This window comes from Camelus dromedarius, chromosome 21, assembly GCF_036321535.1.
Source record: "Camelus dromedarius isolate mCamDro1 chromosome 21, mCamDro1.pat, whole genome shotgun sequence".
Lineage (NCBI taxonomy): Eukaryota > Metazoa > Chordata > Mammalia > Artiodactyla > Camelidae > Camelus > Camelus dromedarius.
Window position 1 is genome coordinate 37,509,335 of NC_087456.1, and position 24,298 is coordinate 37,533,632.

The 24,298-nt window shown below is 63.3% G+C and overlaps 2 protein-coding genes and 1 long non-coding RNA gene across 5 annotated transcripts in view; 2 read left to right on the forward strand and 1 right to left on the reverse strand.

Annotated features, from left to right (window-relative positions):
* Positions 1-1,349: 1,349 nt before the first annotated feature.
* On the forward strand, positions 1,350-4,156 carry SHISA4 (shisa family member 4). The gene is made up of 5 exons (XM_031438302.2): positions 1,350-1,465; positions 1,710-1,881; positions 2,632-2,765; positions 3,372-3,539; positions 3,694-4,156. Exons 1-5 carry the CDS (start codon positions 1,393-1,395, stop codon positions 3,738-3,740), a joined length of 594 nt encoding a protein of 197 aa, XP_031294162.2. The 5' UTR covers positions 1,350-1,392; the 3' UTR covers positions 3,741-4,156.
* Positions 4,157-7,805: 3,649 nt separating this feature from the next.
* Positions 7,806-24,298, reverse strand: part of LMOD1 (leiomodin 1) — a 32,183-nt gene continuing 15,690 nt past the window's right edge. For all 3 annotated transcript variants that reach the window (XM_064477329.1, XM_064477328.1, XM_064477330.1), the window contains 2 exons: positions 9,034-10,472; positions 7,806-8,518 (listed from right to left, as the gene is read on the reverse strand). In XM_064477329.1, coding sequence (XP_064333399.1) covers positions 8,299-8,518; positions 9,034-10,472 — 1,659 coding nt within the window. In that variant the 3' untranslated portion in view covers positions 7,806-8,298. The remainder of the gene's footprint in view (positions 8,519-9,033; positions 10,473-24,298) is intronic.
* On the forward strand, positions 14,333-15,849 carry LOC116148620 (uncharacterized). The gene is made up of 3 exons (XR_004132098.2): positions 14,333-14,538; positions 15,061-15,248; positions 15,501-15,849. It is a non-coding gene; the product is annotated as an uncharacterized LOC116148620 (long non-coding RNA).

Genomic DNA, 24,298 nt, shown 5'->3' on the forward strand with positions numbered 1-24,298 from the left:
GAGGGTTCCCTTTACTCACACCCTCGCCAACATTTGTTATTTGTGTTCTGTTTGGTGAAACTCATTCTGACAGGCGTGAGGCAGTTGTGGGTTCCCTTTGTGCTTCCCTGACGACCAGTGATGCTGAGCGTCCTTCCGCGTGCGGGGCAGCCATCCATGCGTCTCCTGTGGAGACGTGACCATCAGGGCCTCTGCCGCTTCAGTCGTGGGGTTTTTGTCCTTGTTGTTTTGCTTTTGACGTTGAGGTGTACGAGTTCTTTGTATATTTTGAGTATTAACCCTTATTAGATATATCATTTACAAATATCTTCTCCACGCAGTAGGCGAAGCCACCTGGAGTTAGCGTGCTTCTGCCACTTACTGGCTCTGTTACATTGGGCAAGTCCTTTAACTCCCTGAGTCCCAGTTTCTTTGTCCGTAAAATGGACCGATGACCCCAGCCAGCCTGGTTTAGCTCATGGGACTGTGGGGACCCCCAAACGAGGGATACGCCCGAGTGCCTGAGGCTGCACCCAGAGGGGTGCAGGAGACCTTGGATTCTCTCACCAGCCTGGAGCCCTGCACATTCCTGGTCGGGAACAAACTTGTAAGGACACCGATGGCTCCCCCACCCTCAACCAGGTCTCCGTGGAATGAACTCTGGCTTCCCTGTGCTCCCCGGCCACTGCGCTCTCTGCGGGGCTGCTCTGTGAAGAAAGGGGTTTTCACGGTCGAGGGTGTCTGACTGGATGGGCCCCAGGTGGCCCCAGCGGCCTGCCATCCGGACTGGGGAGGCCATAGGCTGGCGCGTGCCAGCGCTGTCCACTCGGAGGGGGAAGGGGCCGCTCAGGGAGCCAGTGCAGCTGGCAGGGTCCAGGCCTGTGGGCTCGGCCCGGGACAAAGCTGCTCTGAGCCGCCTCTCAATGGGCGCCTGTGTTCCGTGGTGGGGGCGGGGTGGCTCCGGCCTCCTCCCTCCCCGCCGCCGCCGCCGCCGCCGGACGTCCTGGGCTGGACGCTGGGCAGAGGAGGTCCGGCACGGGGAAGGTCAGGGCTGGCCCGTGTGCCTGGGCACTCGGAGATGGCACCAGGCTCGGGGCTTCTGGGGTCCCGGACACTGATTGGGCCGAGGCGAGGGGCGGGCCCAGGCGCGGCAGGCCCCGCGGCCACTGCGCCCCGCGGCCACTGTGCCGGCGGCTGGGACGGGAGGAGCCCGCGCGGGGCCGCGGGCGGTGGCGGGGCCGCGGGAGGACCTGGGCGGGCGGGCGGGCGGGCGGCGCGCGGGGGCAGGGTCACCGCAGACCGGCCGAGCCCCGCCCCGCGGAGGCGGAGAGGAGCCGGGCGGGCGCGCTGGCCCCGCGGAGCTGGGCGGCCGCGTCTTCCTGCGCGCCCCGCGGCCGCTCCCAGCGCCCCGCCATGCCGCCCACCAGGCTCCGCGGGGCCGCGCCGCTCGCCGCGATCGCCCTCCTGGTGCTGGGGGCGCCCCTGGGTAAGGGCGGGGGCGCCGGCCGAGGGGGAGGGCCCGGCCTCGACGCGGGGCCCCCGGAGACCCTGGGGGAGCCGGCGCCCGGAGCTGCGGGTCCGTGAAAGGGGAGGCCCGGGGGGCTGGGCGGGGCTCCAGCAGAGGCCTCCTAGCTCAGGGCCCAGGGTGGGCCGCCGGGGAGTGGGAGTGGGGCTGGGCGGCCAGAGGCGCGGGCGCCGTGGCCCCTGGGCACCCTCTCCTCTGCCCGCAGCGCTGGCCAGCGAGGACTGCCTGTGGTACCTGGACCGCAATGGCTCTTGGCATCCGGGCTTTAACTGCGAGTTCTTCACCTTCTGCTGCGGGACCTGCTACCAGCGGTACTGCTGCAGGGACCTGACCTTACTCATCACGGAGAGGCAGCAGAAGCACTGCCTGGCCTTCAGGTGGGCTCTGGCCCCTCCCAAGGGGCCTGCCCAGGTCTCCTGCTGTCCCTGTCCACTCCACATTCTTAGCCCAAACCCAGGACTCCAGCTTGGGGACAAAGCGAGAGGCTTTAGTGTGGGTCTGGGGACTTCCCGGAGGGCACGTTAGTTACTGCCATGCAGTCATCTGCCGGCTGGGCCGGGCCCTCCCGTCGGCCCCGCCTTGCGGAGGGAGGGTGTCGGGTCGGCACCCAGGTGCAGTGTAGCTGCATCAGACTGGGTCTGATTCCCGGGTGCACTCCTCTCTAGCTGTGCGATCTTGGGGAAGGCACATCCCCAGTGGGTCCATGTTTCCCCTTCATGAAACTGAAGTGTGCCACAATTAGTGGTTTTCAAACTTCTTTTTGAAGAGGACCACTGGCATGGGCAGGTACAGGGAGACTGACTGAAGTGGGAGCCAAAAAACAGCTCTGGGTCACTTCCCACGGGCCTGTCAGGGCTAACGTGCTGGGAGTCTGACCAGTTCAGCTGTACAAGCCAGGCACATACTTCGGATCCCGGCATGCCGCTCTGGCCAGCAGGCTGCCCAGCATTCCGGGAAGTGGAGGTTCTCTAAGATCTCCAAGGTCCGGCAGAACCCTACCAGGAACCCCAAGTCTCAGCTCGCTGTGGCCCCCTGCCGGCCAGGAGTCCAAGCACAGCTCTCAGGTCACCATACTGAGGCCTCCCTCCTTGAGGTCAGAAGGTGAGGGAACCTGTTCTTTCTCTAAGTCCCAAGACCATAGCCGGCATTGCCTCAGCCGTCATCCTCTTCGTGGCCGTGGTTGCCACCACCATCTGTTGCTTCCTCTGTTCCTGCTGCTACCTGTACCGCCGGCGCCAGCAGCTGCAGAGCCCATTTGAAGGTACCTGTGTGGGGCTGGGTGTGGTGAGCCTGAGACAGGCTGGGCTGAGCCCCATGATGGGCACTGGTTTCAAGGATGCATGCCAGCATGTAACCCCAGAGACGGGAGCATGAACCTTGGACTGTGTGCACCTACGTGCCCGTGTCCTGCTGGCCATGGTGCACATGCACATGGCTCCCAGGAAGTGCATGGGGTAGGGTCTGCAGTAACAGCCTTTATCAGGAAGGCGCTGCTCCGTGTGCCTGAGTTGGTGGGACCGCACACATGCCCAAAGCTGGTGGGCGTGGGAACGGTGACACCGTGTGGGAGGGAAGGGCTGGGGAGGATCCCCTTGGGGTTGGCTGCAAGATTCCAGCCCTGGAGCTGGCATCTCCTTGCCCAGGTAGGACATTCCCCAGGCTGTGCTCTCTGGCTCAGGGGAGCAAAGTGCTAAACCCAGACTGACCCGCCGGGGCCACCTGCAGGGTCCCTGCTGGACCCTGCGGAGCAAGGTCTGGAGAGAGGCAGTGTGGCCAGCCTGGACCCTCCCTACCTTGGGCTCTGGGAGGGAGGGGGCGCTTCCTAGGGAGGCAGAGCTCTAAGTGCCTGTCTTTCTCCCCCAACTAGGCCAGGAGATTCCAATGACAGGCATCCCAGTGCAGCCAGTGTACCCGTACCCCCAGGACCCTAAAGCTGGCCCTGCACCCCCACAGCCTGGCTTCATGTACCCACCTAGTGGTCCTGCACCCCAGTATCCACTCTACCCGGCGGGGCCCCCTGTCTATAACCCTGCAGGTAAGTGAGCCCTCTGCTCCTGTCCCCCCACCACACTGCCTCTCCCAGACCTCCAGGCCGGCTCTGCTCCATGGATGCTGCATGCCCTGGGGTAGGGGGGTCCTTTGCACTTCCTGTGCCACCCTGACTGTCGTCCTGTCTCCTTGGCTTGCAGCCCCTCCCCCGTACATGCCACCCCAGACCTCCTACCCGGGAGCCTGAGAAGCCAGCTGTGTCTCTGCCGCCCCTCAGGGATGCCTCCCTCCTGTACCTCCATCCGGCCCTGGGGGTGGTCGGGGGCCTCTCCTGGCCAAGCCCTGAGACCTTCTGGGAACAGGGCCCCAGGGAGGAGGAATAGGAGCTGAGCTGGAACTTGGCCATGAATGAGGGGAGGCTGGGGAGGGCTTGGGTGCATGGGCGGTTTCACAGGGGAAGACAGGAAAGCCTGGGCCACAGCTCTGCCTTCTCACAGTCCTTCTGCTCGCCCCCACGACCCCAGCCAGGAATGCTGGGCCCTCCCGTCTGCCCTCTGCGGGCTGGGCGGGGCTGGGCGGGGCTCCGTCAGCTGCGGCAGAAGCTCTCCTGGCTGCCCCGCTGGCAGGGCTCTGTGTGGCTGGATTAAAGCTCTAAAGACAGAACGCCTGTCGGTCGCATCATTGGCTTGTCCACCCCTTCCGTACACTGTCTTCAGCTGGGCCCTCACTGTTGTCAGGTCCATGTCCCCTAAGCAAGGGAAGGCAGGTTCCAGGCTGGGGGCACAGGCAGAAGCACCCAGGTTGAGGGCTTCTCAGTTCCCAGAGCTGGGGAGGTGGGTCATGCTGCTTCCCAGAAGAGGGTGCTCGTTTGCCTTCCAGAGTCCTCACATGGGCCCTCGAGCTGCCCGAAGGCACGTTCCCCGTCCGCTACACTTGGACTCACACTTGGGCCCCATGCCCATCTGACCGACGAGTCCCCCACCGGCTCTAAACGGTGAGGCCTGGTCTTCCTGACAAGCAGCTGAGAGAGACTGGTCCGCCCAAGGGGCCGGGAAGGGTGCTGTCAGCTGCCTTGGGCCATAGAGGGAGCCCCAGACCGGAGGCCTCCGGCCCAGACGGGGCCCAAACCGGGCCAGGCAGGTGCCTGCCCCACCCCCTTCCCCAGCCTTGCTCCCTGAGGAACAGGCCTTGTGCCCTCGGCCCTGTCTGGTGACAGGAAGTTTTATAGTTTTGGATTCAAGTGAGGAAAGTGCCAGGTCAGCTTGGAAAGCCACCTTGCAGGCCGTGTCCCTGCTCCCAAGGCCCTCTGCTCGGCCCCCTTCCCTCCGCCCGCAGGTGCTCCCGCCCACTGCAACCTGCCTTCCCTCTGGGTCTCCTCAGGCCTCTGGGCCGTGCAGCCTTGTCTGTGCGGCCACTGTGCTCGCCAGGGCCCCTGGAGGCCCTTGTCACACAACCTGGAAGGGGCGCTCCTGGGCCAACTGTCAAGGGGCCAGGGTCAGACTTCTGCCCCGGACCTGACCCAGACCTGCTGCAGGGGACAGAGCTGAGAGGTGGGAGGGGGCCATGAGGGTCCTGGCATCCAGTCTGCTGGTTCTGCCCTCACAGGTCAGGAGAGAGAGTCACCGGGTCAGCTCCAGGTCTGCAGTGTTCCCCACCCCCATCTCCCCTGAAGCTGGGAGGCAGAGGAGGTTGGCAGGATAAGGTTTTTGAGCTTCTCTAAGAAATGTGTCAGTGGATGCGAGGCCACAGCAGCCAGAATTCATTATCCTCAAATCAACAGCCTGGGGCCAGTTACAGACTGCCGGGCAGCCTGGGATGGGTGGCACCGCTGCCCCACCAAGGGTGGACTCCCCCTTCCAACATTTCCAACCAACTAACTCTGCAAAGCACTGAAAATAGAGAATTTTAAGAAAAAGGGGGAGATGGTGACAGAGTAGAGCTTTCATGTACCGGGAGCAGGGAGGAGGCCCCTCAGTCCCCGAGTTTTTAAGAGGGCAACACCCATGTGTCTCCGGCGACCCCAGCTCACCTGCTCTTCACCGGGGCACAAGGCGCAGCTGTTCCCCACTAGCACGCCTGAAGCCGCTGTCTCCCGACAAGGTGGTGTGGGGGGAGGAGCGGTGGCCTTCAAGGACTGGGTCTGCAGTGGTGTGAGTGGGGTCCTGCCAGGCTGGAGTGAGGACCCGGAGGGGGTCTCGGAGAAGGGGAGCAGTGCACACAAAATCACGGGCCTGCATTCTGGGGGCAGCAGGGCCTCCTCCAGTGGTGGGGAGGCTGCGTTCAGAGGGAACAGCAAGGAGGGAGGGCGGAGGTACCAGGCGATTCCGTGGGGCTCCGAAGGAAAGGTTAGCAGGAACCGGAGCGCTGGGGGAGGCGGCCGGCGGGGGTAAAATTGAAGGCAGCTGGGGAAACCTACATGAGGGTGGCATGGGGTAAAGCCGGTTAGAGGCCTGCAGGAGGCAGCCAAGAGATGGAACGGTGCGTGGTCAGATAGGGCACGTAGAGCACAGGGCATGGTGGTGGAGGGGGGACCCCTACCCCAGGCCAGCAGCCTGCCCCCCCGACACAGGTGGCAAAGCCCACACCTGCGGGTTCAGGTCCTGAGACCTGAGGAGCGAGGGAGGCCGGCATGTGGCTCTCCCGGATGGATGGTCTGACCGGCGTTTGGAGCTTCTGCGTCTCAGAGAAGCCACCTGAGTGGCCACGGTCCCGATCTGCAGCCTGGGCCTCCTGTGACAGTAAGTGGGACGCGGAGCCAGCCCTGGAGCCCCCTCACCAGGGCGGGAGACTCAGAGTGACCCCTGGACGGGGTGGGGGGTTTACGGCGGCTAGAGAGCCCCTGGGGAGCCTCCTGGTCCAGGCCGGTGGGAGACCTGGGTTTGAGGCCGAATCCATCAGCTGTCAGGTCATCTGCACCGTTTGCGCTCTTCCACCGTCATTTCTTCCCTCCTGCTCCTTCACCCTGGCCTCCGACGGGCAGCCGGGTGCTTAGTGGGGGGCCCAGGCCGAAGGGCAGGTGGGCAGCGAGCCCTCCCCGCAGTTCACCTGAACCCTGAGCGCCCACGCCTCCGGGACGCTCCCCAGGCCGCCCGACCCCAGGCGGCAGCCCACCCTCAGGGCTCGGGACGCGGCGCGCGGGGCGGCGGGAGGCCCCGGGCCGAGGTGTCCGCCAGGTGGCGCTGCGCCCCGCCCCCCAGCTCGGAGCGGATGACGTCACCGGCCGGCAGCGCCCGCGGAGCGGGAGGGGCGGGGAAGGAGTTGAGGAGGGCGGGGCGGGGCGCGGGGGCGATGCCCCGGCTGCGAGCCGACAGCCGCAGGTGCTTTTCAGTCGGCCAAACCTTGATTTAAGTTGCCGTGCCCTACAGCGACAGGGCCAGCTGGAGCGTTAAGATCCGGACCCTGGTGGTCCGGGTGGCCTGGGCTCCCTGGGCGCGTGCCGGAGCCGCGAGGGGCTCCGGCGCCAGAAGCCTTCTGGGGCGGAGCTCGGTCTCCAGGCTGAGCTGTGTGGTCACGGACCTGTGCGTCACCCTGTCTGGGCCCAGCTTTGTCTGCGACGCGGAGGTGACGTCGGTACCGGCACCAGCTCACAGAGCGGCAGGCTCCGCGCCGGCGCCGCCAGCCCCGCAGACACGCACGCTGCGCTCCGCTGGGCGGACAGCGTGTGAGGCAGTGGGCAGCAGTGCGCCCCCTCGGGCGGCCTTGGTTAGGTTCCTGGGGACGTGGGTGGAGGCAGGGGGCAGGGTGGGCCCTGGGACACTAGCCTGCCCTGTTTTCGGCCAGACTGGCACCCTGAAACGGGAACCTGCAGTGCCCGCCCGCACACGAGACCCAGAGCCACAGGGGTGCACCACCTCGGAGCCAGTGGGACCAGAAAGTTGCCTCTGATGTCCCTGCCATGGAGGGCGTGGGGGCAGAAGGGGAGATCGGGCAGCAGGGACGACAGGGCCTCCCCCGAGTGGTCACGTCAGTTCTTTGCCTTCCCAGGCCTGGGACTGCGGCGAGGAGCTGGCCCCAATCCTGAAGTTAGGAAGAGTCAGGGACTGAGCGTCCCCCAAACATGCCTAATACAGCCACCCCAGCTCCACTCCGCTACCACCCACCGACAGCACCTCTGCCCAGTGACCCCAGGCAGCCCGGCTGGTCTGAAGTGGACCCTGGCTGAGGCCAGCTCTCCTGGGCCTGGACAGCCAGGGCAGGGGAGCCCCCTCCTGAGTCCCCACCGCCATGCTTTCTGTGGACGGGAGCTTGTGTCCCGGCCCACTGGGGTGGCGTGGCAGGGGACCCTCCGGACAGCACAAGGTGAGCCCAGCCGTCACAGCTAAAGGCTTGTATATATTATCAAAATCTTATGGAAAAACAGAGACACAGCTATTCATACAACAGCAGGTGTGTGTGAGGAAGTGTCTGCTTTGGCATCAAACCTTCAGGTCCAGCTGCAGTCTGTCCCCTCCTCCCGTCTGGAGCCCGCTCCCCACCGGGCATGTCCATCCAGGCCCACTACCTGTGTCATGTCCTCTCGTTAGCTGGGAGGGGTCTGGGGGTATCCTCAGCCCCTCCCGCCTTGCGCCCTTGGACCCCCAGCCTTCTGCCCTTGCCTGGCACAGAGAGGACTGGCCGAGCAGCTTTGCCCCAAGGGCTCCTCAGAGGCCTGAATCCTGACCCTGGGTGGGCAGTGGGGCCGGGCGGGTCCTGTGGTCCCTGTGGGACATCTTTCCTGGATCATAGGCCTTTGGCAGCTGGCCAGCCACATGGGCCCCAGGTGTGCCATCTTCTCGGTCTGAAAGGACTCTTCTTGTCCTGAAAGCTCAGCTCCGGCTATAAACGGTATTTTTAGAGAGCCTCAGAGACAAGAAAAGGAAAGTGAGGAGAGAGAAGGCGTCCTTCCCGGAGCTGGCCCGGCCTCCAGCTGCCCCCTGGCAGAGCAGGGGCGTGCAGAGCAGGTCAGCCAGGCGGGTGGGCGGGGTCTGGGCAGCGTGGCGTTGGCAGCCCGTGGTGGTCCTACTGCAGCAGCTTGGGCACCTCCACCTGCAAGATCAAAGCAGAGGCGGTTTAGAGGAGGGGGTCCCGGATGCGGGCCCTGGAATCCCTCACCTCCCTTCCTTCCGGAGACCAGACACTCAGAGTGCGTGCGTCTGCAGAACAGAGACGTGGGGTTTGGGCAGAGCCTGCATTCTCCCTTTTCTGTAAAAACTGGATGACAGCAAATGACCCTGGAGTCACAGTCAGAGGGTGCTTTATCTCTGGTGTCGGGACCGGCGGGGACTGGGGATCTGCCCCCAGGGAGCCTCAACAAGCAGGGTCTCCTGAGGCTGAATCTCCCACAGACCTTCGGGGTAGACTGACCTGAGGACTTGGCTGGTTCTGAGAATCAGGCAAACAGACCATGTTTGTTCTGGGAAGGGGAGGGAGGACTCAGAGGAAGGGCCTGAGGCTGCAGGGGTGAGGGGCTAAAGGAAGCTCCTCCAGGAGGAGGGACAGTCTCCCCTGGGGAGCTGCAGGGGTGGCCGGCCTGGGGCCAGCCCCGCCCACAGCTACTTAACTTCTTGAGCTGCTTGAGGTTGCTGGAGCGGATGGCGGCCAGCAGCTGGTCCCGGGAGTTCTTCTCCTGGGCGGGAAGGGCTCTGTCGCCCATCTTCCGCTGGGTAGCCGGGGACAGCGAGTTCCTCAGGTTCTCCATGATGAGGGGTGGGGCCAGGGGGGGCGGGGGCGGCGGGGGCGCGGCCGGGCCGCCCCCTTTCCCGGGCAAGTTCTTGGGGGCGGCCTTGGGGGACGGCTGCGGGGAGGGCCTGGGAGAGCCCTTGGCGGGGGCCCCGGCCTTAGGCACTTCCAGCAGCGCCTTCTCCCCGCCGGCCTCCTGCGCCCTCCGCTGCTGCTGCCGTTTCTGCCGCTGCCGGTCCATGTTGCGGCTGAGCAGGTTGGTGACGGTCATGCGGGGCCCAGCCAGCTCGAAGTGGTAGCCCAGCTTGAGCAGGGTGGTGTTGTCCTTGAGCAGCCTGGCCATCTCCATCTCCGTCTTGCCGCCGCAGATGTGGCGCTGGTTGTGGAAGCGCAGCTCGGTCAGCGAGCTGTTCTGGAGCAGGGCCCGGAAGATGGCCAGGATGCCCTTGCCGGTGATGTGGTTGGAGTCCAGGTTCAGGCTGGTGATGGTCTTGTTGGCCTTGAGCATGATGGCGATGGCGAAGGCCACGTGGTCGTCCGCCCGCGTGTTGGCTAGGGCGAAGGTCTTGACCACGGTGTTGAACTCCAGCGCCTCAGCGAAGCGCACCAGGATCTCCGTGGTGATGCAGTCCGAGTTGTTCACGTTGACCTCTGTCACCTCTGGGTCGTTCCTCTTCACCCTCTCCAGGGGCTCGTCGAAGATGCTGGGGGCTGCCTCCTCCTCGGCCTTGGCGGGGGCCCCGGGGGCCGGCCTCTCTGGTGCAGGCGTCTTGCCCTCTTCTCCGGGGGCCTTTGGGCTGGGGGCCTCGTCTCTCCTGGCTCTCTCGGCCCCCTTCCCCGCGAGCACGCTGCCACCCCCTCTCTCCACCTTCTCGGCCTCCGTCCGGGCACCCACGCCCTGGCTGGGCCCCTTCACCTTTGCAGCCTCCTCTCTCTCGCTCGCCTCCTTCCTGTCCGCCCCCTTCCGCCCCCTGTCTCTGCTCCCCCCTGCACTCCTTTCAGCCCCCTGCCTGTCCTCGTCCCTCCTGGGGGCCGCAGTCTCCTCGTCTGCCCGCCCCCCCTTCCCGGCCTCCTTCTTGTCCACCGCGGCCCTGACCCGGCCCTTCTCCAGGCCCCTGATGACTTTCTCCTCCTTGGGCCTCTCTGCACCTTTGCCCTCAGCTTCTTCCTTGTCTCTTGAGAAGCTTTTCTTCAAACCACCGCTCTGTGGCTCCCTCCCCTGGTCCGAGTCCTGCCTGGGGCCCAGGGGCTTTCTGCTGGCACCCCTGCCCCTTTGCTCTCCGTTCTTGGCATCTGTCTTGGTCTCCACTTGCTTGCCCTCCTAAGAATTCAGAAAAGAAAAACAAACATGAAGGGCTGGCTTTGGAGGGAGAGGGATGGGGGTGGGGACGGCATGGGGGCGCGTCTATAACCGCCCAAAGCCTCTGGACAGTCTCCGAGAGGACACGGCCGGGACTCAGGTGTGAGCTGTGCGGACCGCGCTGACGGCACACTCCCAGGACCTGAGGGCCGCGAGACGCCCAAGTGAACGCTGGGGGGCTGCAGCCGTTCCTTCCCAGGAGCCAGATCCAGAGCTGCCCTCCTCCGTGGGGTGACGGGGAAGGGGCTGCCGGCTGAGCCTCGCTGGAGCCGGAGGCGAAGGAAAGCTCACCAACGCTGGGTCTGTCTTTGTTTCAAATTTTGTGTTTTCGTTCATTGTGGGGTTTTTTGTGTTAAATTTTATTTTTTACAGTATTCACTGAGACACCAGTTGTCCTCTCTGGGCTCCTGGGCCCCTCGTATCCTGCGCTCCAGGCAGGAGCACCAGGGCCGTACCCTGGCCCCAGGGGCAAAGAGGTCAGAGGGACCCACCGAGGACTACTGACATTTCATTTTAACAGTTAAGGTTATTTATAAATTCAGTACCATCCTCATCTCATTGAAATAAGGGGGCCCTAAATAAAGGATGGACTTTCAGCATCAGATACATGTGGCTTTTTGGGAAATCTGCAACACTTTCCTTATTTTTTCAGTAAATGCTTTGCTACTGCCCTGTCTGTGAGGAGCCCGGGACCCAGCCAGTCAGCTGACCTTGGGGCCCTGCCTGACTGGGCCCAATGATCAGGTGGCTGGGGGCGTGGGAGGGGCCAGTGGCCACCCTGCACCTCCACAAAACCATGTAGAGTCTGCTCCTTATCCTGCGAGCACACTTCCTATCCCTGTCGTGGGGCCGAGGGAGTAGCTGAACTGCCTAAGAGGAGATGTTAGATGCACTGTCCTCTGTCCGACAATGCCAGACCCCAGGGCAGCCGGCACCCAGGGACACCGCATGACCTTCTGAAGCTCTAACAGGAAGGCACCATGGCCTGACTGTCAGAGGTTTCCGGGGTGCGGGGAGAGAAGCAATGCTCTACCACCCCATGTCCCAGAGGGAGTGTGGTGCTGGGCGGGCCCAGGAAACGGTGTGAACCTGGACCACAGACTGGCCCCTGGGGACCGTTTGTTTAGCAGCAGCAGTTCTTGGCGCCTCTGGCAGAATCACAGGGGGCCGCCAAGGGGCACAGGGCCCGGTGAGACAGGGCCTTGGCGTGCACCCCCGCCCTCCCCACCCGCGGGCCTGGGCTGCCGCGCCAGGGGACTCATGGGGCTGGGGCACCAGGGGTGATGATGGAGCCTGGCTTTGAAACAGAGTGTGGCTCTGGCGAACAGAAGGCCCGTGAGGGGCCCTTGGGTCAGCCCTTTGAGGACACTCATGACCACCAGGGGGCCCTCTGCCCCGCCCACCCCTCCAGGTTCAGGGATTCTGGTTTCATCATAGAGTCCACCCACTTGAGGAGCCGGGGAGGGAGAGTCCAGCCCACGCTCCGGACAGAGGTCAGACCCCACCTCCCCAGACCTGCACACACTGTGCCCCACGGATCGCCCCCCAGACTCAGCCCAGCTGCCTCCGCAGAGCCCACAGGCCTCACTAGAGGGAACTGGAGCCCCCGAGAGAACACCCCACCTTTGGGAAAAACTGAGGCTCTGGCCTGTCCACTAGCAGCCCCAGGTCGACGTGCCGTCCCCCGACCTTCCCCACTGGGGGCAAACGCACCCCCTCTACACCTGCCTGCACCCTTGGTCCCTGGGTGTCCCTGCAAAGCACCTGTACCCCAGCCTCCCCTCCCACCCAAACCCTTCCAGACCCAGGCTTCCGTCCCCTCCCTTCAGGACTGCTCTCCGAGTCTGCCCTCTCCCTGCCCTGGCGCCCCAGACTCTGTCCCTCCCCATCTGCACCAGCAGTCTCCCGCCACGTGCTCCCCCGCACAGGGTCCTAGTGGGCTTGGGTCTCCCCGTGTCTGCTCAGGGCACCCTTTAAAAAGAATCTAATGGAAAACAGGCGGGGGGTGATTAATCATCATTTCCTCCAAACAGTCAGGAATGAGCGGGGCTGGGGCTGCTCCCGCAGCCTGAGACTCAGACGTTGCCTTAAAAGGAGAAGGAGGCCTGCGTCCTCCCGAGCCCGGGTCTCCATGGGGCGGACTGCAGGGTGCTCAGCAGAGCTGCCCCCTCCGGGCCCGCGAGGGAGGCCAGGCCGCCATCTACCTCTGAGACAGGCGGTGCGTCCCCATGACCCCCGAGGTTACCTTCTGCCTGCTCCCAGCCTCTGCCTCAGCTGGGAGGGCTTTCGGGTAACAAAGCGCCTCCCTGGAGAAGGGCTGTGGCCCCTGGATGAGCCCTCAGTGACAGTACTTCTCTCCTGTGGGAGAAGCCACAGGGCAGTGGAGGTGGAGGCCTGGAAAGGATGACGCCGGGAAACCTCTCAGGACCGGTGATGCAGGGCCCTGACCCTGACCCCTCCAGGCCTCGTGGCCGCGTGATGTTGCCCCGTGCCTGTCGCTTGGTCAGGATCCAGGTGACGTGTCTGGTAAGCTCTGGTGGCAGAAGGTAGCCTCTTTCCCTGACCCTGGGCGGCTGCTGCTACCCCTCTGTGAGTCTCGTCTGACTGGGCAGAGCAGAGAACGTTCCACCACTTCCATTCCCAAAGCAGGAGAGGGAAAGAGTCGTCTATCAGGAGGTCCCTAACAAACGGGAGCCCCCCCAACCGTTTGCGGCACTCAACCCCGCCCTCTCGGCCCCAGGAGTTCATGCTGAGCTCACGCTGAGCGCCCCTCTGCCCTTCCTGTCACCTGAGGCAGAGGAATCCCAGCCTGAGGCAATTGTAAGGGGGGTGGTCTGCAGCACCCCCAGAGGGCGGTGGAGCCTGGGGAAATGTCTCTAACAGGAGGTGGGGGACAGGAGCCCCGGCTTGCCTGGAGGGGGTGGAGCCAAGGAAGGAGAGGGTGCCCGGTGAGGGCGGGCACCTGGCACCTGGGCTTCCCCCAGAGTCAGAGTGAGGTGGCGCCGACCTGGGGCTGCCGGGGGGCCCCTGATGGCCCTCTGTCTGGAGTGTCCAGAAGGCCCAGCCCAGGCTCCAGGCTGGGGCTCAGACACTGTGTCAGCGCCCTGTCCCTAGGCCTTCGCCGAAGTCCCTGGGGGCACAGAGCTGCAGGGTGAGTGAAGCTCACCGGGAGACGGCATGCTCGCCCTGGCCCTGGGCGGCTTCTGCTTGCTCCTGGATCAAGGTTACAGTTACCAGGAAGGCTTGGCCGGTGGGGGGGGGGGCTGCTCCTGCGCTCACACTCCCACCCCCCTCCACCCGGTCCTGCACCAGTGGCCCCCAAGCCCCTCCATGTCTCCGAGCCCAGCTCACACCGCCTGCTTTTCCTGTGGAGCTGGTGGCCGAGGGCTGGGGCCCTGGTGCCCTCCTCCAGCCCCCTGGTGACCTCCTGATGTCGGGTGCTGCAGCTGCCAGGCCCATCTGTCTACAAGGGCGGGCAGGGAGGAGCCACCACAGCCCAGGAGAGAGGCTCCCTTATAGGGCGGCCCTGGGGAGGGACGGGGAGCTCACTTCCGCAGGCTCCTGCTGCATGGAGGGCAACTCTCATTGTCCCCTGCCAGGAAGCAAGATTCTAGTAGATTCTCCTGACAAGAAGCTTCAGGATGTTCCACTGCCTTTTGGGAAAGTTGTGTTCCTGGGCTGGCCGTCCTGAGAAGGCTGGCAGTGCCTGTGTCCCTCGGTGGTCTGCGGGCAGGAGTCCCTGCTGAGGCTCGGGCCAGCTCATTAGACAGAGCTCCAGATCTGTAGCAACAGGTCTCCCCCCGAGAAGGCCACAGGTTCTCTCCAGGGCTGTCAGGAACCCAACTGTTCTGGTAAAGTCCTGCCGTGAGTAGCAGGGGAATTCACTGGCTCTGCAGGCAGCTGACTGCGTGCCAATCCTGGCTGTGCCCTGACCAGCTGTGTGACCTTGGGCGAGTCACTTACCCTCTCTGGACCTGTTGTCTCATATGCAAAATGGAACCGAGCCCTCGGAGAGCCTCGCTGGGTTGTAAGTAGCAGGGGACTCAAAGGTCCTGATGCCCAGAAGGGCCTGAAGAGCTAAGCGGCCACAATTCAGCGTCCCTCCCTCATGAAACATGTTCGAGCCATGAGGACAGGCAGGAGAGCCTGCCCCCGCCCCCCCAGCTCCGGCCTGCCCTGCGCTTAGCCGCCCAGCCTTGCTCAGGGGGTGAAGTCCCGCCCGCACCCAGCAGTCGGTGGAACTGCATCTAGTTTCTTCTGTGAAAACTGACCACATCCCAGCCCTGGGGCTGCGGGAGGGCTGGAAGCTGGGGAGGGACTGGGTCACTTTGGGAAGTCTCCCCTAGCCCCGCCCCAGTCCTGTGGGGACCTGGCAGGGGTGGAGTGCGGTGGGGACAGGCGTCACCCGCCAACAGTGACGGCTGGCACCAGACACCTGTGAGTGTTGAGTCCTAGGTGGGGCTGGGGGGACAGAGCTGTCCTCTAGGCCAGCCCCCCGGAAACCCCCCGGGGCCCCCTACCCAGCCCGCCCCCCCATCTCACTCCTCAGGAGGCAAGACTGCACAGTGCCCTGGGACACTGTCCTGCCTGTGTGGAGGGTGTGGGACGAGGCTGACATCGGAGAGCAAGCGGCAGAGTGTGCAGACAGAGGGACGTCCCCTCCCAGAAGTTCCCACTCCAGCTGACAGCTGGCCCAGGGGTCACTGCCGCCCAGCCCGGCCTGCAGCTCCCTTTCTGGTAACCCCCGCCCTGACCCTCCCCAGATCGCCCTGAGCCAGCTTCCCTCTTTCCGGGCCCCCGGGGTGGGGAGCAGACTCTCCCCCGTGGCCCTTGCAGGACAAGTCCGGGGAGTCCCTCGGAGCTGTAAGGGGGTGGTGGGGAAGCTGCAACTTAGAGGCTGGCTTGGAGAGGGGAAGGCCGTGGGGAAGGCGGGGGGGGGGCTCTGACCCGACCCCCACAGGTAACACCTCTGGAAACATACTTCTTTAGGTGTTCAGGGCTGGTGCGTACACTCGGCTCCTGCCTGTGACTGGTGTCTCGTCAGTCCCTGGGAGAGACGTGGGCTGGAGACGCAACTCCCCAGATCGGGTCGGGGTTGGTTCCCATTCCGTGGGAGCCCCTCCGCGGCCCACTCGTGCTCACTGCCAGTCGTCGACGGCCATGTGGTCCACCCTCGCTGGTCTGCACGGGAACGGCAGGCAAGGGGGGCCCCTCCCCGCTCGCAGCCTCGAGTCCACCCACAACCACCACGAGCTGGGCTGCAGGCTGTGCCCCTCATCCCCCCAAAGAGAGCCTCCAGCCTGCCTGGCACCCAGGACGTCCGCACGGTGAGCTCTGAGCGGAGGGGTCAAGGTCAAGGCGCTGAAGGGCCGTGCCTGCAGCGTCCTCGCCGCCTGCCGTGTCCTCGCCGCCTGCTTACCCCAGCCTGTGCACCGCTGCGGGGTGGGGACAGGCCAGCCCGGGTCTGGGGATGCAGGTCCAGGATGGCAGCAAGACAGACCCACCGTCCCTCGTGCCAGTGAGGAAACAGAGAAGGTGCAAAACGGGGGTCGCTTTGCGGCTTCAGGCATGTCTGTAAAGGGCACCGTCTGCCTCCTCCCCCACACCCCCAACCAGGGAGCCTCAGACCCCCCCACTTGTCCAGCCAGCAGCTGCTAGCCAGGTGAGCACTTCACGGTCAGTGCCCACGTCCCCAGCCCCACTGTCCCCACTTAGACCAGAAGGAGCTGAAGCCCTAAGCCTCGAAGCTGCTCCTGAGGATGCGGGGGCTCGGGCTCCAGGGTCTGAACCTTTCTCTACTTCCCACCTTACTGCCTCCGCGGGGACACCTGTCCAGAGCCCCTTGTCGCCCAGCACAGAGATGAGGTGTTAGTAACAGCTCCACCCATCCAGGGCTTACTGGGCACTGAGGGTTTGACACAGGCCGTCTGTCCAGCGACTCCTCAGTGCTCTGCCTGTCCGTCTGTCCCAGTGGGCAGAGCGCGCTGGGCTCTAGGCTCAGCAGGAGGAGGCTTGGGGCCGAGGGAGGCCTCACACGCGATGACCTTCCCTTGTGTCTTGTGGGCGGCCTTTCCCTGTCCCTCTGAGCCTGTATCTGCCCTTAATGACTCGCGTCATCACAGCATTTCAGAGGTAAAGCACTGAGGACTCACACCTCGAGGACAGCGACCTCGAGCGGCTCCTGGGGGTCCGTGCTAACACCCTGTCTGCCCTGCACACAGTGCGGTGGACGGAAGTGGGGGGCTGACAGGCAGGCTCAGAGCTCCCGGGCTCTGACACCCCCTCTTCACTGCCCTTCCCTTTAGCACAGCTAAGCCAGGAGCTCCTGGCAAAGCGCACGGTGCACATCTGATGTTTGCCACTTGGGCATCTGCTCCTTGGGACACGCACGGAGGCACGGCTCGGCCCCAGGCCCCAGGCTCAGCCCTGGGGATGTAGAGAGAGGCAGGGCGTGACTCTCCCCAAGCCAGGCAGGGAGGTGGCGACCGGCTCCTTGGATTTCACGTCCAGGCTCGGGGAGGGGCCCCGGGGCTTCTGCTAAGGCAGGTTGGGGGGGAACAGCCTCGAGGAAAGGAACCCAAGGTCAGAAGCCACGCCACGTCCGAGCTGCACCTGAGCAGGAGCGGATCTGTCACCCAGCCTCTGCGCAGCCCTGCAAGGCTTTCCTTTCCCCACCGCAGTTTTCCTACCTTGCTTGGCAACGAGACTCCGAAATTCAAAGGGCCTGTGTGTTTAAGTTTGGGGTCAAAAGTGAAATAGAGGGAGGCTTAGAAGTCAGCCCGGCTTGGAAAAATTAACCCAAAGGGTAGGGCGACCCCAGCGCATGAGGAGCAGGGACTGGCTGGACAGGAGCAAGAACCCGGCGGGTTTGCCGGCGGAGGTGAGCTGGAGCAGAGCCCCTCGGAAAGGGAGGGAGCACCGTCCAAAGGCACAGATGCTCCAGCTGATCCTGAAGGACCGTCAGGGCCAGGAAGTGGGTGAGGGGCAGAGCGGGCAGAGCAGGCCCCGATCCCCAGCCTCCCCTAAGCAGCTCCCCCTACCTGTCACTCAGGGTCCCCGTGACCTTCAGGCATGGTCTGCTCTGGAAAGTCACCTCCGACGCCCCCCTGCACCCCTCCCCACCGGTGCCCCCGCCACTCGGCCCTGATCCCTCTCCCCCATGGGGCTGCGGGCACAAAGTGATTCCCTGATCCACTGGGTCCCCAGAGGACAGCTTAGGGCCTTGCAAGTGGTCAGTGCTGGGCAGATGAAGGAAAGAGTGGACAGCTCACAGGTGAAGCCAGAAGCTGGAAGGATGAGGACGGGGAGGGTCTGAGCACATGGAGCTGTGCACAGATAACTGAGTGCCGAGTAAACCAACCCTGAGGCCGACGTGGCGGGAACGGGTGCTCTGCCAGCACATATGGCGGAAGGGCAGAGTCCACGCTACGCTGCGGCCTGAGCCAGCCCCGGCCCTTCACCCCGAGACTGTGGAGGCCAGCAGGTCAGGGCAGCATTGGGGGCCAGGGCTCCTGAAGAGGACTGGGCAACCCCGCCCTCCTCGGGGCAGGTGGGCCCCCAGGCCAGTGGCTCAAATCAGAAGCCCTGATGAGCAAGGGTGGGAGTAGCCCGTGGTGGGGCATGTGGATCCCTCTGCCCTCACTCCTCCTCCAGCCCAAGGGATTGGGGGGCGGCTGTGAAATCAACCTGTTTCATAAAAGAAAGTTTTATTCCCATGTCTCCTACACGCAGATGACCTACATCCTCAACACTCTTCTCCCAGCGTCTCTGATGCTCCCTTGGTCCAAGCGCTCACACCTCTCCCTGGTCACTGCAACCGCCTCTAAGAGGCCTGAACTCCGCATGACAGCCTCCCACCGCAGCCATCGGGATCCTCCTGGAGTGCAGATCTGCCAACTCACTCCCGTCCCGGAAACCTCCAGGCGGCTCCCCAGGGCCACCCCCGCTTGGCCAAGCCAGGACCCCCTGCCCCCTCCTCCCTTGAAGTCCTTCACACAAGCCCCCACTCCCCGCCTGCTGGCTACTCCTGGTTCTTGCGGGAACCAGACTCTGGGCTTCTGCACTGATGGTCTGACTACTTAGCTCGTCCTCTCCTGTCCCGGTAAACTCTGACCCTAAGTTTTAGCCTTGAGAACGCTTAGCTTAGATCTTTAATTCATCTGGATTTTATTTCTTCCCCCAGATATATAATGTCCGGATTATTTTTATAATCAGAAAAAAAACAAAAGTTATTTCATTTAAAAAAGTATCTTTTTTTAATTGTTTTTTTTTGGGGGGGGTAATTAGGTTCGTTTTTGATAGGTACTGGGGATTAAATCCAGGACCGCATGCATGCCAGGCACGCACTCTACCACTGTGCTGTACCCTCCCCCCCCAAAAAAACTGTCTTTTAAAACTTCAGTTTCATAGCAACAAAAAGGGAAACAAAACGAACACACCAAGACCCCTCAGGCCAGTGGCAGCGACAAGGGCTGGACAGGGACTGAGGAGGGGGTGGTGACTCCCGGTCGCACAGCCCAGCTGTGCTGTGCAGGGACCTGCCCTGGAGCCCAGCCCCTGCCTCAGTCGGATCAGGTATCTCGACCGCAAAGCCAGCACTTCGTGAACGTCAGGGCCCAGCAGAGGGGCCGGAGGGTCTCCGCACAGCCTCCGACTCCGGTGTGGACAGAAATGTGCGCCTCACATCCCAGGCTCTGGGGGCGGAGGGGTGGACAAGGCAGGGCAGAGCTAAGTGAGCCCGGGACCAGGACACCACTGCAGTCCAGCGCGAGGCCAGGCCACCTCCGTACCTGCTTTGCCCCGTGAGTGAAGCGGGGGAAGCGTCTTCCAGAAAAGTCGATAAAGTGCAGACTTGGTGGTTGGGCCCCTGCACCAAATGTGTCACCAGACTCGGCCACTGGACTGCGTGGAGTCTGAAGGCAAGGCCTTCTTGTGAAGGGATGTCAAATGTCACCCAGGGGAAGGAGACCAGGCAGCAGGCGCAGTACTGAGACGGGAGGGGGCCTGTCTGCTGTCACCCGGCGCCGGTCACGGCTGCCCTGGGCCCGCACTGGCCAGGCCGACACGGGCAGCTGGGAGGCCGTGGGGAAGCCTTGTCCAGGGCAGGAGGGCTCAGGGTGGACGGAGACTTGGCCCCAGTGCCCCCTGCAGACCTAAGTGTTGGCCGCCGGGTCGGGTGACTCATCCTGGGAAGTGTGCGGCAAACCCCATTTTTGGAGAAACTGGGGAAGCGCTCTGTAGACACAAACAAGTCTGGGTGGCGCTCTGCCCTCTCCCGTGCCCCAGACCCCCATGCAGACATGGCCCGGCCAGCGTGGAGGCCCTGAGGAGAGCCTGACATGGAAGCTGTCTGTCCCCAGCAGCGCCGGGTCCCACTAGGTCCCAGGGGTGGCAGGAGGGACATGCTGTCCTCTTCCCAGGGCCGCGCCGGCCTGGGCAGCACTGGACTCTGCTCGGGGCCCCACGCGCAGGGGGGCCGGCGCTCGGTGTCAGGCTCTGCTGTCCGCTCTTGAAGGGCTTAGAAGTGTTTGAACAAGGGGCCCCACGTGTCTGTTCTGCAGCGGGTCCCAAAGACTCTGCGGCCAGGCCCAGGCTGAATAGAGAAACAGGAGCGGAGCTCAGCCCTCTGCCTCCTCTGTCTCCACTGTGGACCTGGACTCGGGGACGGCAGTCTTTGCTCCTCCTGCTCCCTGGCCACCCGCCTCCACCCACCTTCCTGACTGGCCCCCAGCCCTGTCTCCCTTCTCTCTTTGAGCCTCCTGCGCGCCATAGCCCACACCCTCGCTCTGAAATGTCAGTCTGGTCAGCAGCCCCCAGGCTCTCAGGACGAAGCCCGTGTCCTGCCTGCACTCCGGTCACCAAGTGGGACACGCGTGCGCTCTCTGTGGCCTGGCTGCCCTCGTGGGGACTGTATCCCTGCACCTGAGAGTGTCCTGTCCACCGTCTGCCCAACTCCTCACTCTCCTCCTAACTCTTTACTGTGAGGAACTTCAACTGTGCGCCAAACCAGAGAAAGCGGCACAGGGACCTCAAGGCCCCAAGGCCAGCTCCTCAGGCACTGACACCTCCCACCCATGTTCCTCTGCCCTCAGGTTACCCCGGAGCAAAGCCCAGGTGTATCGTTTCCTGTTCAAATTCATCAGCATGTTTCTGTGCAAGACAGAGACTGTAAAGAACGACAGCTGCACCACGGCCTCGCCTCGTGCCGGCCGGACCGCTTCCTCCGGTGGCCATCAGCGCCTGGCCCAGGGCCCCTCGCAGACCCGCAGCTACCCCGGGCCCACGGCCGGCCGAGCGCTGCCTGCTCTGCTCTGCGCCCGGATGGGACGGGGGCGGCGGGAGGGCCAGGGCCAGCCTTTACTTGGGCCCCGGCCCTGGCCTCACGCTCTGCACTTAACAACCGCTGGGATGAAATGAAGACATCTCAGTCCTGCTTACAGGGTGCCTCCCGGGTCCGCCGCACCTGAACATCTCCTGGGATGGACAGCTCAGTCCCCAGAGGCAGCTAGGCCTTTTCTTGTTTTTTAAAGCTGATTCCATCTCGGAAAGTCCTCCTGGTTCTGGTTCCGGTTCTGCCCCTGGGTCGTATGGAGCGCAGCCTCCTTCTTCCCCTCATGTGCTCCTTTCACCTGCTACACTGAGCCCATCACCCCGTCTGACCAGAACTTTCTGGATCTGGGTTCTGCTGTTTGAAAGCTCATGGTGGTGGGGAGGATGGACAGAGCAGTGGTGGAGCACGTGCTTACACGCACCAGGTCCTGGGCTCAATCCCCAGCACCTCCACTAATAAATAAACCTGACTACCCCCCAAACAATTAAAAAACAAACAAAAAAACCCCAAACCCAAAGTTCATGGTCCCTTTCTGCTTCAGACCCGGCAGGTGTGCTCACGCCCACCGGGCAGGCAGACTGACGACAGCTCTCAGGCACCTGCCAGAAGCCTCTGGGAGCCTGAGCCCCCAGGCCCCCGCCGAGCCGGCCATGGAGCTGTCCCGAGGGGCCTCCTCCGCTCTCCGCTGCCATCTCAGCGGGGAGGACTCGGACAAGTGGGAATCGCTGGCTTCCACTGTACCTCCACCCACTGCTGACGCTTCTGGAATAAAATGACACCCCTGAGCCCCACTGCCAGGGTTTCGGGCACCTGCAAACTGTTTTAGAAGGTTCCCTCCTGCGAGTGGGGGGGTCACCACGACTCCCGGACGCAGCTCCCTTCCTGCAGCTGAACCCAAGAAGGTGCCGGGCCTCCCCGTGCCAGAGCGACAGGGCTGGGACTCCCTCATAGCTGAGCTAAGAGTCTGGGTCTGTCCTTCTGAGACACATAGGGAAGTCCGTCCGAGCTGGGGACTGGCCTGAGCACTTAGCTCCTTCAAACTCCAGGACAACTGGAGGTGGGTCACGTCATTCCACGGAGGGGAGAGGCGAGGTAGAGATATAGGGGAGGAGAGGGGCAGGCGAGGATGTCAAAGCCTCACGTCGGGGAGGCCGGGAGCCCCACAGTGCAGGACCCAGAGAACACGCGATGGGGGGCCAGGAAGAGGGGACAGCGAGCCGCCCAGGTGGCCCCTTCAGGGGGCTGGTCCGGGCACAGGAGGCGGGCAGCGGACGCTCACGGGCAGAGCACACGAGCCTGTCCAAGGACGTGGAGATGCTCTCTGTCCCCAGGGTCGGGGGAGGGGAGGAGACCTGACCTGGACTTCACACTGAGGGGTGTGGGCGTCACGCGAGGGCCAACAGAAAAGCACACGGATTTACCCTGAGGGGTGACAATCAGGTTTGCACCTAGGACGGCAGCTCTGGCAGAGAGAGGAGCTGAGGCAGGACGTGGTAGGGCCTAGACCGCACTGGGCTGAGCCCGTGAGCCGAGGAGAGGAAGTCTGTGGATGTTTCTGGGGGCCAGTTAGTAAGACTCGGTCAAGTGGGGAACAGCAGGAAGACTGGGAGGTGACCCCGAGGTTTCCAGCTCGGTGGACTGGAGACACGGCGAGGCTTAAAACCAGGACGAGGGAACAAGGGGGCAGGCGGGACTGGGACGGTGGTTGGGGGCCGAGCCAACGTCTAAATGCCTGAGGAGTCGGCGCCCATGAGGGCCGGTAGCTCAGGAGCACGATCCGGGCTCAAGACACAGCCCTGGGGGCCGCAGGTGTGCAAGCAACCCTGAGACCACAAGAACAAATCCGGTGACTCTGGACGAGGGAGCCTCAGGAGGAGGACGGGGCTTTGAGGGCCAAGAGCAAGTGAGTCGCCACATTATTTGATAGAGTGAAACCCGCTGAGCTGAGCAAAACTTTAGTGAGACGCCCTTCCCAGAGACGGGGACGGCCGCGCTGACAAGGCAGACGAGGACAGGCCGAGTGAGGACGCGGAGCAACCAGAGCTTGCCTCCGCAGCTGGCGGGGGTGTGAGCGGCACAGCTGCTTTGAAATCCGTCTGGTGCTTCCTGAACAGCTAAACACAGAGCCGCCCCGTGACCCGGCAATTCCGCTCCCGGGTGTATGTCCAAGGAGACCGGAAACTCATGTCCGCACAAAAACGAACCCATGGTTGTTCAGAGCGGCATCTTTCATAAGAACCAGAAAGTGGAAATAACCCAAAAACTCATGAAGTGCTGAGCAGACACGACGCGGTGAACCGCACAAATTAACGCCATTCAGCCGGACGAGCAACGACGGTGCACGCCAGCGGGATGAACCTCGACACGTGATGGGAAGGCAGAGCCACAGGCCACATGCTGTGGCTCCATGTATGTGAAACGCCCGGAACAGGCAAGTTCAGAGACAGAAAGCAGACGAGTGGTTTCCGGGCTCTGGCAGAAGGGGGACTGCGGAGGAACTGCTGGTGGGTGTGGGGTTTCTTTTTGGGGTGAAAAAAGTTTTCTGGAATTAGAGGAATTGGTAGCATCACTTATGAATTAGTAAAAACCCACTGAAGCGCACACTTTAAAAGGGTAAAAGCTACAGGTGAATTGTATCTCAGTAAACATCCTAACGACAATTAAGAGATCCTGCTCCTGATCACATGCAGGATGACAGGAGGGGCGCACTAAGCAAAGCCTTACCTAACCTGCTGCGCTCACCTCCTCCTGCTTTAATTTCTGAAGGATAAAGACTAACGGAAAAACAGAAAACATAAAAAACCAGGCCAAAACACCTGTGTGCCGGGGCGGTTGCTGGAAACGCTGTCTCGCGGACAAGCGGCACCCAGAGGAAGCGGGAGCTCCACGCTCTGCAGGCACCGCAAGTGCTCCAGGGGTCACATTTGCAAAAGGGAGGAGAAACGAGTGAGGTGAACTTGAGTGGCGTCTGTGCTGAGGTCTCAGGTGCTGAGCGGAGCTGACAGGCGTTGCCTAAACACGACCTTGAGCCGGTTCTCCGCTTCCCAGCAGCCCAGGCACACGCTCACATGCGCACACACACGTGCACACATGTGCACACCCAGCGCCACGCCTGGCGTCTCTCTGTGATGTGCGTTAGGGACACACGGCAGGAAGTGCTGACAGCAAGATTCCCCAATAAACCCTGTGCTTTTTAAAATAAAACATAAATGTTTAAAAGCCATCCCTGAATTACGTCAACAAGTGACCAACAATGGCACTCCCGAAGGGCTCCCTTCACGTTCGTGCCTCCTGCTAAGGCGTGGGGACCGGGTGTGAGCCTCACACTCAGACCACGGCTCGCTCGTCCCCCACTGGCCACGTCCCCAGCATTCGGCAGCCTCGAGGCGCGGGACGGGGGGGGGGCGGTCCTGCCCTGAACGGAGCGGACCCAGGACAACCGGTTCTGCCTCCTTCT